This window comes from Lycorma delicatula, chromosome 9 (assembly GCF_047948215.1).
Source record: "Lycorma delicatula isolate Av1 chromosome 9, ASM4794821v1, whole genome shotgun sequence".
NCBI lineage: Eukaryota > Metazoa > Arthropoda > Insecta > Hemiptera > Fulgoridae > Lycorma > Lycorma delicatula.
The window spans coordinates 26,479,200-26,492,199 of record NC_134463.1 but is presented as its reverse complement, the minus strand read 5'-3'; the positions used below and the strand labels follow the sequence as shown (position 1 = coordinate 26,492,199).

The following is a 13,000-nucleotide window of genomic DNA, read 5'->3' as shown; positions in this document are numbered from 1 at the left end:
GTATTTGGGGGTCATGGTACTATTTCCGTAGATGCAGTATTTGGAATTGATTATAAAGTGTAAAAGCTGCCGTTTTAAAAATTATGAGGTTTGTTGTTCGTTCATTATTTTAGGCAAAATAAGCAAAAAAATGTATGATTTAGCAAGGTAACAAACACTTGCTGAGAGTAATTTCTCTGAAGTGTTATGTTAATATTTCATTCTTATTTTCTGTATTTTAGAAGAAACTGTATAATTTTGATAATCAATTTATTATCTTATTTATTTAAAATAATAACTGCTGCTTTGTTTAGGTGATGGAGTTGGAAGGTAGTTTAGACAGTGCTAGACAGGATGTTGTACGTCTTCGAGCATGTTCTGATAAAGAAGATGAGCGCTGGCGCAACAGAGAACAAGAACTTTTGGTACGTCTTGAAGATTCAAGGAATAAAGAAAGAAAATTAGAAGATCAAAAACACAATTTAGAAGTGTGTTTGGCAGATGCTACTCAACAAATTCAAGAACTTAAAGTTAGTTGTATTATCCTTAATAATGATATTTCTCCAAGATCAGTATATGAATCCCCCAAAATTTTAGTTATCCCCTTTTCATTTCTATCCGTAAACATACTTTTCAGAAAATAAGTATCTACTAACTAGTTTTGAATGATAAACATTTTTCAAAGATTTCATAGAATTGTTTAACTTTTCACTAGCACATTCTTCTGATTTAATTGTCTTTATGTGCATTATATTAAAATGAATTATAAAAAAAATAAACAGCCATTATCACTACATTTATTTTTAAATTATTTTATCATGTATGATTGTGAATTTTTCGCACCAGTTGTATTCTTCTACTGAACATAACCTATTTGTAAAATTATGCTCTGTTAAAAAAAAATATAATTGCATGCTGTTTGTAGCATTTTGAGTGTATCACCTCCATCAAAATTGAAAAAATTAAGCTTGGATAATCAAAGCCATGAGCATTCAAATTTAAAATTAATAAGATATCTGAAATATTAAACAAGAATCTTGAATTGTTTGGACTCAAAAGTTTCTGAAAATGAAAATCCAGCTCAATCTTCATCACATGAATATGATCTTATTTTAAAACTAAAAAAAAAAGTGTCCTGGCGTCTAAAGAAGATAAGGTTAAAATTATTAGTTTACTTTCCCAATCTTGGACCAGATCTAAAATAATATCAGAGTTCAATGTGTCTGAGCGTTTGGTTAGACTTACTAGAGAGTTAGTTAATGAGCAAGGCATTCTACCAGAATTAGGTAAAAGACAAAAAACTGTAATTAGCAATGACACATTATTTTATGAAGATGACAATAATAGCAGGATGAGTCCTGATAAAAAGGATTGTGTTAGCACGCGTGTTGATGTTGTCAAAGTGCATATGCAAAAGCGCCTTGTTCTGATAAACTTAAATGAATTGTATGTCTCCTTTAAAAGTGAAAATCCTGAGAAAAAATTTGAAGATCAAAGTTCTGCAAACTCGTCCAAACTGGTGTATCTTGGCTGGTGCATCCGGGACTCATACAGTTTATATCTGCCCTCACCACCAGAACATCAAATCATGATTGATGGTTCCAAACTTAATGTTGATTATAAGGACTTAGTAGAGATCTTTGTGACAAGGATAACTACAGATGTATGATGAATGTGTGCACCAAATGTCCAGGTAAGCAGGCAGTGTTTGACATGCTCAACTTTTCTGAAGAGCATAATGTGTTGCCAGATACAATAATGTACAAACAGTGGGTAACTGCGGATAGGGCAGAGATGATTATTGTTGTTCAGATCAAAGATGTGTTTTTCAAATCATTAGAAAAATTGAAAACGCTGAAAAATCACAATTTCATGTCAAAATATCAAGCTCTGTTTTTCAAAGAGAAAAAATCAGAATTACGTGAAGAAGAATGTTTGGTGTTGGTAGACTTTGCAGAAAAGTTTTCACTTCTTGTTCAAGATGTGATACAAAGCTTTCATTGGGTCAACAGCCAAGCCACAGTTTACCCTTTTGTGTTCTGTTTCAAGGAAAATGATGTATTAAAACACAAAAGTGTCTGTATTTAAAGTGATCAGTTGTAGCACAATACAGCAACATTTTATTGCTTTAAAAAATTTTTAACAGACGATATCAAGGAAGTACACATCAGAACATTAAAAAACACCTATTTTACTGATAGTGCTTCAAGTCAGTATAAAAATAAAAAGAATTTTGCTAATTTGTGCAGTCAGAAAAAAGACCTCAACCTTGAAGCTGAATGGCACTTCTTTAGATCATCCCACGGGAAAAACATCTGTGATGATTTGGGAGGAACAACAAAACAAGAGGTGGCAAAGGCCATTAAACAGTCAGATACTAAATTTTGATAAAATGTATTCATTTTGTAATCACAAGCTGAAAAATTGAGAAATTTGGAACGTTTGTTAATCAGCAACTCTTGACTATACGAATAATACTGATCTAATAGTATGATTACTAAAGGTACTTTTACTCTATGCTAATATTTCATGTAAGATTGTTGAATTAATAATTGTATAAATATTTGATGTTAATAAATGGAATGGAATGCAAAGTTGGCAGGAGTCTATTACTCCCTACTTTATTGCAGAACCTGGACAGAGTCCCTTGCTGCTGGATCATTCTAATCGGGCTTGTTTTTTTTTTTAAAAGGTTATTTTTTAATCTCGGATCTAATTTTTCAAGTTTTGTCTATTATTATTTTAGTGAATTTAAGACGGATTTAATTGCATTCCAATCCGTTGTTAAACCAGCGTTATCGAACCCATTTCATGGGCCGACCGCGGAAGGCTAGGCTTATAAAGCCTGTCCTTCCGATGTAATTCCCCTTCAGACCGTCCACTGAAGTCCTTTCGGTGCTAACTCTTTAATAGGCTAGCAGGAATACGCCACAACGGGGCACTAGCTATAAGGAGGGAGCAATGCGTCCCCTCTTCCGAAGGAGTCGCAATTGCTGGGTTATTTTGTCTTATTGTTAATAAAAACTAATTTCTCAGCAACTGCCTAAGTGTCCTCTTTATTAAAGAATTGGATGATCGTATCTCATTTCCAAATGAAGTAAGTTTAAATGATCTGCAGAAAAAAACTGTGTATATGTAATTTAATAGGTGTACAAGGAAGTCATGTGGCGCCTACATCAGATTTTTGTATAAAAGCAAAAGTTATTCAGTGTCATGGCTACTTAAAAATGCTTAACAACAAATTAATGTATTATACATAATTTTTACACGAGAACTCTAGAAGTTACTCTAAAAATTTAGAATTTAACTAGAAATTTATCTACAATCCAGGTTTGTATCTAATACAGTAATGTTAATGAAATTATTTATAAAAACTGATTTTTCTACATGTTTTTACTCTTTCTTTTCTCCTTTGCAGTGATCTCTGCTTTATCAGAATGCTTTGTGGAAATTAAATTTAAAAAAAAATTAAAATTACAAAGAAGTATGTTACCATTTCAGTCACTAATATAAAATGCAGTGAGTGGAAAAGTAAATTTTTATTAACAATATAATCAGCTGCTAGAATGCAATTTTACTAGACTATAAAGTTGTTGTAGTTGATCTTGTCATTATGAATTTTAATAATGATTTTTGTAAAAGAAAAATGGTGAAATAATCTGTCATCTGTTGCATGCACACTACTCCTGATTGAATTATTAAAATAAATTGGAATTGACAGTGTATTGATTGTTAAAATTATATGTTGGTTTAAAAAAAAACTATTCAGTTATTTTCTAATTTTGCTCTGCTTTTAATATAATAATAATTAGTAAAAAAATTCTTATTAAATTTTTTGGCCTTTTTTCTGATGTCAATGGTTTATACATATAATAAAATATGTTACCAGACAATTGAATGTACAGTTTATTACATGTTAAAATTTTAACACTTTAAAATAACCAAACAATCTTCTTTTAATCATGGTTGATTAAAAACTGACTGGATAGTTATCTAATATAGTCAAATTATTTGTTTCATAAATAATTTATTGAATGGATCGTTTACTAGGTGTGTTTTTTAGTAAGGTCTTTTTTGAAGAAAAAAAAATCAATTTAATATAAAAATTATTTATGGCAACCAAAACAATCCAGTATTATCATTATTCAGTATAACTTGTCATATATAAAACCAGCTCTACTATGATATGTCAGTAATTATACATCATTAGTGGAGCGATTTGAATATTACATTGTTAACAATATGCCTACTTAATATTTAAAATTCTATCATTTAAAAAATAACTGTCAAATTAAAAAAATCTTGTTTTTTGTATTCTATTCATTGATAAGGTGATATTCATTTTTTAATTATATTTATTCATATACATTTCAAGATACTTTTAAAAAAAAGTTAAAATTAATGTCTTACAAATATTTGTGGATGGTAAAAATTTAGCAAATTTCACTGTATACTAGTTTATTATAAAAATTCAATAGGTTCATTGTATTATGGTATAGCTTTTTTATTTGAAACTTTATTTACAGCATGCCTTCTCAGATTTTGGTTATGAATGTGATGTATTATTTTTATATCATGTTTTTTTCAGTGTATGAATTTTTGTTTTACTGTGCAGAATTACTTAATAGAATTGTTGGTGATCCTTGTGCAACTGATACAACTGATTCACCATAATATTTATCCAGCTTGGATTTAGCTTCCTGTCTGACTTTGCATTTCAAAAAGTAATGTTTGATCACTACAGGAAATTCTTATTTGTCCATTTTCACAAATCACATTATTTGACTCAAATGATGACCATTGTGAATGCTTCTGATTACTTGTTTATTCTCCTTACTGAGATGTGGGAAAGAAGACCTTAACAATCTACTATGAGCACCATCTCTTCACTTTGTATGAAGTTATCAAACATCCCTCGTAGATGTCTGTTATATAATCATACCTTGGAGTGCTTTTCATATTTTTGACAATTCATTGGTTGAAAACAAAAATGCAATAATAATGGTATTATACTTTTGATTAATTCCTGTACAAGGTACTTCTACTTTTTCTAATTAAGCTTAGTGAAATTGTTTAGTTAATCTATCATCAATCTTTAAAATTTACTCTTGAGTGAGAAAGGAACTTGATAACATCTTATAAATGCTGCATGAGGTTCCTTTTCTGGTGTGATTGGGCTTTGTATAGCCAATACAAAGCCTAAACCAGCTTTTCCTTTTTGGGTTTTCTATTAATGGTGGCATAAGTAGTCCAAACGAGCTTTGAGCTTGATTAAAGTAAACATAGGAATTTCTTTTTACTCGTAATGATAAATAATGTAATAATTTATTTTTTAACTAATTGAAGTACATTAGGTTTTTTATAGCGTTGTTTACTTTAAAAGTTACCTTTTTTCATTTTGTATGTAGTTTGTTAAATGTTTTGTCTTGTTGGATAATGTTTTCTTGTTTCTTTAGGATGTTAGAATTAAAGCAGTGTGAAACCAGTAGTTTTAAACTGGCTGAAGAAATTTTGAAATTTGATGATGATTTTTTATCACGTCTATTGAAATTATACAGCAGTAGAGTGTTACACGTAACACAACATACTTTGAAGACACTGGTATGTTTGTGTCAGACTACAATTTTACAAGATGAGCTTGGATCTGAGGTGACTTGCCTTGTTGTTCTTGAATATTTATAATTTTACTAAGAACTCTGTATTAATTTATTTGTAAGTTTTGTTTGTTTGTGTTTATTTTGAAAATAATATTTGTTGAACTTCTGTTTGCATTTTACTCTTGTGCTACAAAATATACTGAGATAAATAATTGTTTGATGAAGATGTTTGCAGCTATCTATTTTTTAATTGTTTATGTTAGAGTTTTGTGCAATTCTATTGTGATGATTTTTAATTAAAAAAATAAAATTAGAACAAAACATTTTTATCATACATCAAGAGTTAAAAATGTGTAAGATATTGATTGTAATCCAGTCAATAGGAATTTACTCAAAAATTAGTAGAATTTAGGGAAGTACATGGGGTTGTAGATTAGGGCAAGTATAATTTGTTTTTATGTGACTGGACAAAATTTTTGCTAACTGGACAGAGTGGCGGCCATTCAAAAGTGGCGAAAATAAGTTTTTCAATTTTGTAGGCCAAGGTAAACTTCCTAGGTGAAAAAGTTCTGAATAAAGGTTGTAGGCATTTGTAATACCTATAATTTAAACCATTAAACATTGACTTTCGTTAATTAGTTACTATAAAAAAAAACTGAATAATGCAGATACAGTGATTTTTTTCACTCTGTGCCGATTTGAAGTTATGAATTCAGCTTTATTCACACGCTATTGCAGCGAACTGCTTCCTCCTCCATGACTACCATGTGAGCATGATTTATTTTTCACTAATTTTTTTGAAGAAGTATAAACAAGTTTTACACCAATTTGTGGTTAAAACTTTTCACCATTTGAAAGTACAAGTTGTGAAGAATAGATTGTATTTGAAATGAACATGAAAAAGTTCTTAAAATCCAAATTAATTACAGTTGCCTGAAGAGTCTTTTTATACACAAATTACAATAAAAAAGCTATTTTTACAATAAATATTGGCTTTGCAAAAAACAACAATTTTTAACAGTTTTTGAGGTTTTTTTGCAGTAACTAATTAACAAAATTAAACGTTTAATGGCTTAAATTATAGGTACTGCAAATGCCCACAACATTTATTCAGAATGTTTTTGCTTAGGAATTTTACCTTGGCTATAAAATTGAAAAACTGATTTTCACTACCTTTGAATGGCCGCCATTTTGTCCAGTCGCATATAAACAATTAATACTTACTGTAATCTACAACCCCTTGTACTTCCCTAAACTTTACAATTTTCTTAAAAAAATTACCCGTAAAATAGAATTACCTTAAAAAAAATAATTATCTTAAAAAAAATGTTCAGAATCACAGTGGCTATCTATTGTAATGGTGTAATGAAATATTTTTATTTGAAACTTTTAGAGTTGCTAACCACCAAAACATTAATTTTCTGTAAAATTACTCATTATGTGTTTCCTTGAAATAGATAAAACTTGTGGATTTTTAAGATTGTAAAAGAAAAAACAGGTGCTTGAATGCCAGCTAGTTTGGTTCATGTATTTTTGTGTATGAGGTTTGTTTTTAAAGTAAGGTTCGTTTTGAAATAAAAACAAAACTGTAAATATGAGCAAATTTGCATGTGAATTCTAGCCACAGAATTGTTTTTTCCATCAAAAATCAGATGCTCCTTGTACTTCATACTTGGTGGGATCACGAATTGCAGCACTCATAAATGGATGATTATAAACTGTTGTTGCTAACAGGTCGTCATTGATTAAAATAACTGAGCTATGCAAGTGTTTACATCGCATAAATAGGTAGCAAATTCAAAGTAGACCTTTCTTTAAAAAACATATATAATTCATATTTAATTACGCAAAACCATCATTGAAAGAGCAGAATAAAGCAATTTATAGACTAAACCTCACCATTACTGAACTTGAATATGTTGAGATTTGTTGAATTTATTTTAATACAGAAGCACCACCCTCTAGGTTATTTTATACTTATTGTTCCAAGTGTCAGAAGATCTTGTGTAACATAGATTTAAGAGATCTAATCCCATTTATATAATCAGTAGCTCTGTTTATTAGGTTAAAGTATGTAATTATTTTATATGCCTATAAATAATTAGAATGAACGTAGACTAACATATTTTTTTTTATTTTTGGAATTGTAAACATTTACTTCACTGGATGTTGATAAACAAGAGTGAAATTTTGTTGAAAGATTGGAAAACACATTTGTTTTATCCAGAGCACTTATTGGATTAATTATTAGAACAAAATTACCTGCAACTGAGAATATAGGTTTTATTCAAAAAGAGACCCGTATCGTGGCATTAAATCTCTTAAATCTTGCTATGTTAATTTATATGAAGACAACTTAATAGATTATGTTAGTGAATTACAGAATGGATCACAGAAAAGTGGTTTGTATAATCATTGTTTATATTAATTATAATTATAATTTATAGAAGTAGACTCATCACACCCGGTGGATGAGTGATTGGGAGAAGATATTTGTCTATTTAATTTTCTGTTCACTTCTGCTGTGCAGTAGATAAGAGATGTTGTTGATGTAGAGACATTGTTCTTTTTCTGTTGTTGATGTAGAGACGTGTATTAGTATTTTGTTATTTTTTCATAATTAATATCCTGAACAGAATTTGTAAGCGATTGAAAAATTAAAGATTTAATTTTGTATAGTAACAGATAAAAATATTTTTAAGCTTTTTTGGATTAATGGTTTTTCAGTCATTAGCCATTTTCCTTGCACTGTAATAGAAGCTATCAGTCAGGAGTGGAATATTATAATGCACCTTATTTATTACTGTTATGATGAAGTAAGGTGTTGTGCTTTAAACTCATTGGAAAAAAAATAGTGATTTTTGTAGTCTTGTTTTCGAGTGTCAGTGGTTAGGTCATAGGAGAACAGAAAATTGAATGAATTACACGGAAGACATTTTATGTTGAAACTGCTTAGTGCCTTATTCAATTTCTACATGCTAATGCACTGTTTGTATTTCCTAATACATCACATGTTTTTAAGTTAGAGAACAATTGAGAATAAAAATTAAGTTAATATAATTAAGTTAAAATAAAGTTAAGCTTGAATAAAAATTAAGTTAATTTGAATGTCGTGTTTACAACAAACATTGTTTAAATCTTAACATTAATAAAACTTAATTTTCCTTAAAATTTGTTCTAATGTGCAAAAAGTTTTAATATCAGGCTGTTTAATTACATTGGTGTATAGAAATTTATTGTATCATATGATTATGCCGTAGGGAAGGGGTGGCAGTCATTTAATATTAAATTTATGAGATCTGACAGGAGCTGAAAAAAAGTTTCATTATTTTTTTGTTGAATTGCAAAAGAAAAATTTGCAATAACTCTTCAATCATTAGCTAAAGTTGAAATGTGATAATTTTTCAGAGAGAACAAATTCTGAACTTTTGAAAAGTATAGCATCACCACTAGAAAAGAGCTAACACTAAAATCTTCTTGTGTTTCTCCATTACAACTGTTTCTCCATTTTGGTGAAAATTTAAGTCTGGAAATGCTTTTTTTTCGAGTTACAGATAATGAAAAATAGCTGATAGACCAAAGAATGGTTAAAAAGAATGTTTATTCAATAAAAAGCCGATTTTAAAATTTTTTTATTTACTTTTTTGGCTGTTTACAGAAATTTTGACAATTAAGTTTTCTATAAGTTTTGTTACTAAATCTTCCATATTTATTAGTAATTTAACAAAGCTATTGTACTATAAACTAAAACAAACCTGTTTTTCAACACTGAATTTTGTATTATATGTTGGATATCTTAAAAATTACTGGAATAACAGTGCTGAGACCTGTTTTATCCTATTTTTCAGCCTCAAATTACATGAGAAACCACTAACTTTATGCCTTAATTTGGGTCCCAAAAATTACAGTAGGGCTTCTTTTTATTAGAAGAGCTGAAATCCAAGTAAAATCTTTTGCCAGCTGTAACTCGAAAACAAAGTGTTTCCAGACTTATGTTTATATTAACTTTTTTTATTATTTTCATGAGTAGAACATGTCCTGGAAGTTTTTCCATTTCTTTGTATGATACTATATATGTATATATATATATATATATATATATATATTAATCATTTATTAATATATATATATATATATATATATTATTATATAATATATTATATAATATATATTATTATATATATATATATATATATATATATCTTATATATATATATATATATATATGCAGCTTTATACTGCATGTCTTAGAGGTCATTGCAGGCAGAAAGAAATTGAGTTCTACATAGTTAAAAAAAAATCTGTATTATGGCAGATTTTTAATTTTTGTCTGCCATCTTAGATCTCCCATATTGAATCAAACTTAATTTTTTTTTTAAATAGGAAGTTGGATATATGACACATGATTTCAATTTAAAATTTTACAAGAAAAACAATGGTGAAACCAATTTTTCTGTTAATGACTTTGTTATCAAGTTATAAGCATTCAAAATTGAATGATGGAAAAATCATGTTAACTATAAAATGAGGTAAAATGTGTTGCATAAACAATTCTATTGCATTTTACATTCATAATGCATCATACAATAACAAACTTTAAGCAGTGCTATAATATTGATAATAATAAACAATAACTAATAATTAACAACATAACAACAAATTAAATAGCTATATCAACTGATATTATTTACTTTAAATATTAGAATATTTATTTTAAATGAATGTTTTAGATTGTAAATTACTAATGAAATAAATTTAGAAAGCATACCATTCTATAATATATGTTCAAAATGCTTCCCCTCTGTAACTTGTCAGTGTGCTAACCTCAAGTAATATCCACAAACTTGTATCATGTCTGATTGTACACATGATGTCTGATGGTATCATGTCTGATGGTTTATGATTGTACCAGTGGACAAACTAATGTTTTGTAGCAGCAGTAATTTTCACGTTTTCTAATGTTCAGTACAGTTTGTTACTATAACATTTCAATTATTGTACTTACTTTTCCAGTGTTTAGAAATAAATAATTATTGCAGTTAACGTGCTTTTTTTATTTTTATAACATTTTTAACCCATCTGTCACATCAAACTCGAAATTAGATGAACTAAATATAGGCAATTTGCAAAATTTTTATACGGGTCAGGTTGTACAGCAAATTTTTTAAATGTTGTACAATTTATTATTTTTTGGGACTGACTATTGTATCATGGTTTGCGTGGTTCCTTGTTAGCCACAAACCTTTGGTCAGACTGACTTTCTTCTTCAGATTTCCATTTCTTGAATTTTTCAAACAATTTTCTTTTTCAAATAATGTATTCTTCTTAAACTAAAAATAAATGTTTATAAATAAATTCTCAGTAGTTTGGAGGCAACATTAAATATTTCAAATAATGTGAAAATTATATTCATGCTGGCATTGAGGATTAAGATGGACACTTTTACAATATTTGTATGATATTGAAAGTGCATTTCACATATATACTTTTAAAAAAATAAACTATGTGTTAAGTAATTAATTGTATTTAGTATTTAGGTTGAATGACTTACATTACTACAATTGTACTTCAATTGAAGTTTTCATATTTTTGAATTAATAGTATTAATACGCATTTTCACAATATACATCACATATTTTATCTTTTTAGAACATGCAAAATTTTTTTTTTTTTTGATTAGACAAAATAATTATTCATATTTTCTAGTCTATGACTTCTAATATAACCTATCATTATTATTAATTTAAATTATATTTGATTTATTCACAGGTTAAAATTTATGCTTTAATTTATGAATATTTTTTAACTGCTGATTTCAGATTTCATTGTTAACTGGATGGAACCAACATGCGTTGAATTTATTCAGCTTTTATTTAGGGATACTCAGTTGTTACTCGAACAAAATACAGATGATATTGGTGATTTCTGTATTGTTCTATTACATCACTCTACATTACTGATCGAATTAGGTTCTCTTCTAGAGCTATTACATTTTCCTTCTCATGAAAGGTATATTTTATAACTTATAGATTCCTAATTGTATTACTATTCTTTATGTTTTGATTTCCTTTGTTTTTTATTGGGTTTTGTTATGAAATTATGAATAATTTTCCTGCAGAAATCTAACTATTAATTATTACAGGCTTGTCAGAAAGTTGGATTATAGTTTTGAGTAGTTTTTAAGCTTATGAAAGAGTATTAAAGGTATGTAAAATTCACAAAGCTTCAGCAGCTAGCAACGCTCAGATAATTTCTTCTGCTGTTTGCTTGTATATTTCTCCTCTCTCCAGGACCACCATTAAGTATTGCTTCAGAGGATGAGATGAATGATTTGTGAAAATGCTATGCCTGACTGGGATTTGAACCTGGGACCTCTTCTCTCTAATTATCTTTCTACTTTGTCATATAGGTAGTGTAGCCTGGATAACCAGATATCCAGGTTTTTTCTGTTCCTCAGGTACTTGCAGTAAGAAATTCTGGACAGAACTAAAAACTTAACGTAATGATTTCTGTTGTGAAACAGCATTACTTACTTCATAATTAATTAGCTGCTCAGGATTCACTTCTTTTGTCCTTCATGTGAAGCCAGAGGGCTCACCCCCTGGACCATTGCTTTGTTCATTAACCTCGTGGTTGTGAGAATAATACTGAATTAAAGTATTCAGACTTTAATTCACTGGAAAAGAAACTAAGTTACAAAAGACAGTATAGTAGTAACTATGGTGGCTAAAGTATACAGATGTTTGATGAGAAAAACTGCACAACTTCATCCCCAAGGGGTTTAGGCCTAATCTATGGCCTAAAACCTTGCTTGGGATAACATTAATGTATCCTGAAAATTTGAAAGCAGTTGGTGTATCGGTTCTCTTGTGATACTGTTGCAAGTGGACAGACAGACAGAACGTGCCACAAATTTTAGCATTAAAAATTAAATTATGAATTTTTGATCATAAATTGCAAATAAATGTATTAAATGAATCTGGTAATTATTATCATTTTATTTTCATTATAGTATTTATTATTTGTAAAAAAGTATTTTAAGCCTAGAAATTTGCATTCAGGTTTTATTTTAGAAACTTGAATTATTCCAGGAAATATATTATAGAATTTTATTTAGGTTTTTAAAATTTGCAAAAAGTTGTCAATGAATCGCATAAGTTTGCCGACTACACTGGTCAAGTTATGCAATTCAAAAATGCTTCAAGCATTTTGAGGACTAAAATGTCAGATTAAAGTTAGTCTTGAAAATGTTTATAATTTCAGATTTAAATTATTATGTATGTTTCTGAAAAGTCTTTTTCTCATTTTGTATCTATAGATTTACAATGAACTCTCTGTTTTGTATTGATTATTTTTCATTGAGCACAATATACGAATTTAAAAAGATAGATTCCAGATTTTATCTAATTTGCCATTTCTTATTC

General features: G+C 28.6%; 1 protein-coding gene across 1 annotated transcript in view; it reads left to right on the top strand.

Moving 5' to 3' along the window:
• Positions 1-5,436: 5,436 nt before the first annotated feature.
• The window catches only part of LOC142330438 (uncharacterized), a 39,363-nt gene continuing 31,799 nt past the window's right edge, over positions 5,437-13,000 (top strand). The window contains exons 1-2 of the mRNA XM_075375673.1: positions 5,437-5,590; positions 11,396-11,585. Coding sequence (XP_075231788.1) covers positions 5,437-5,590; positions 11,396-11,585 — 344 coding nt within the window. The remainder of the gene's footprint in view (positions 5,591-11,395; positions 11,586-13,000) is intronic.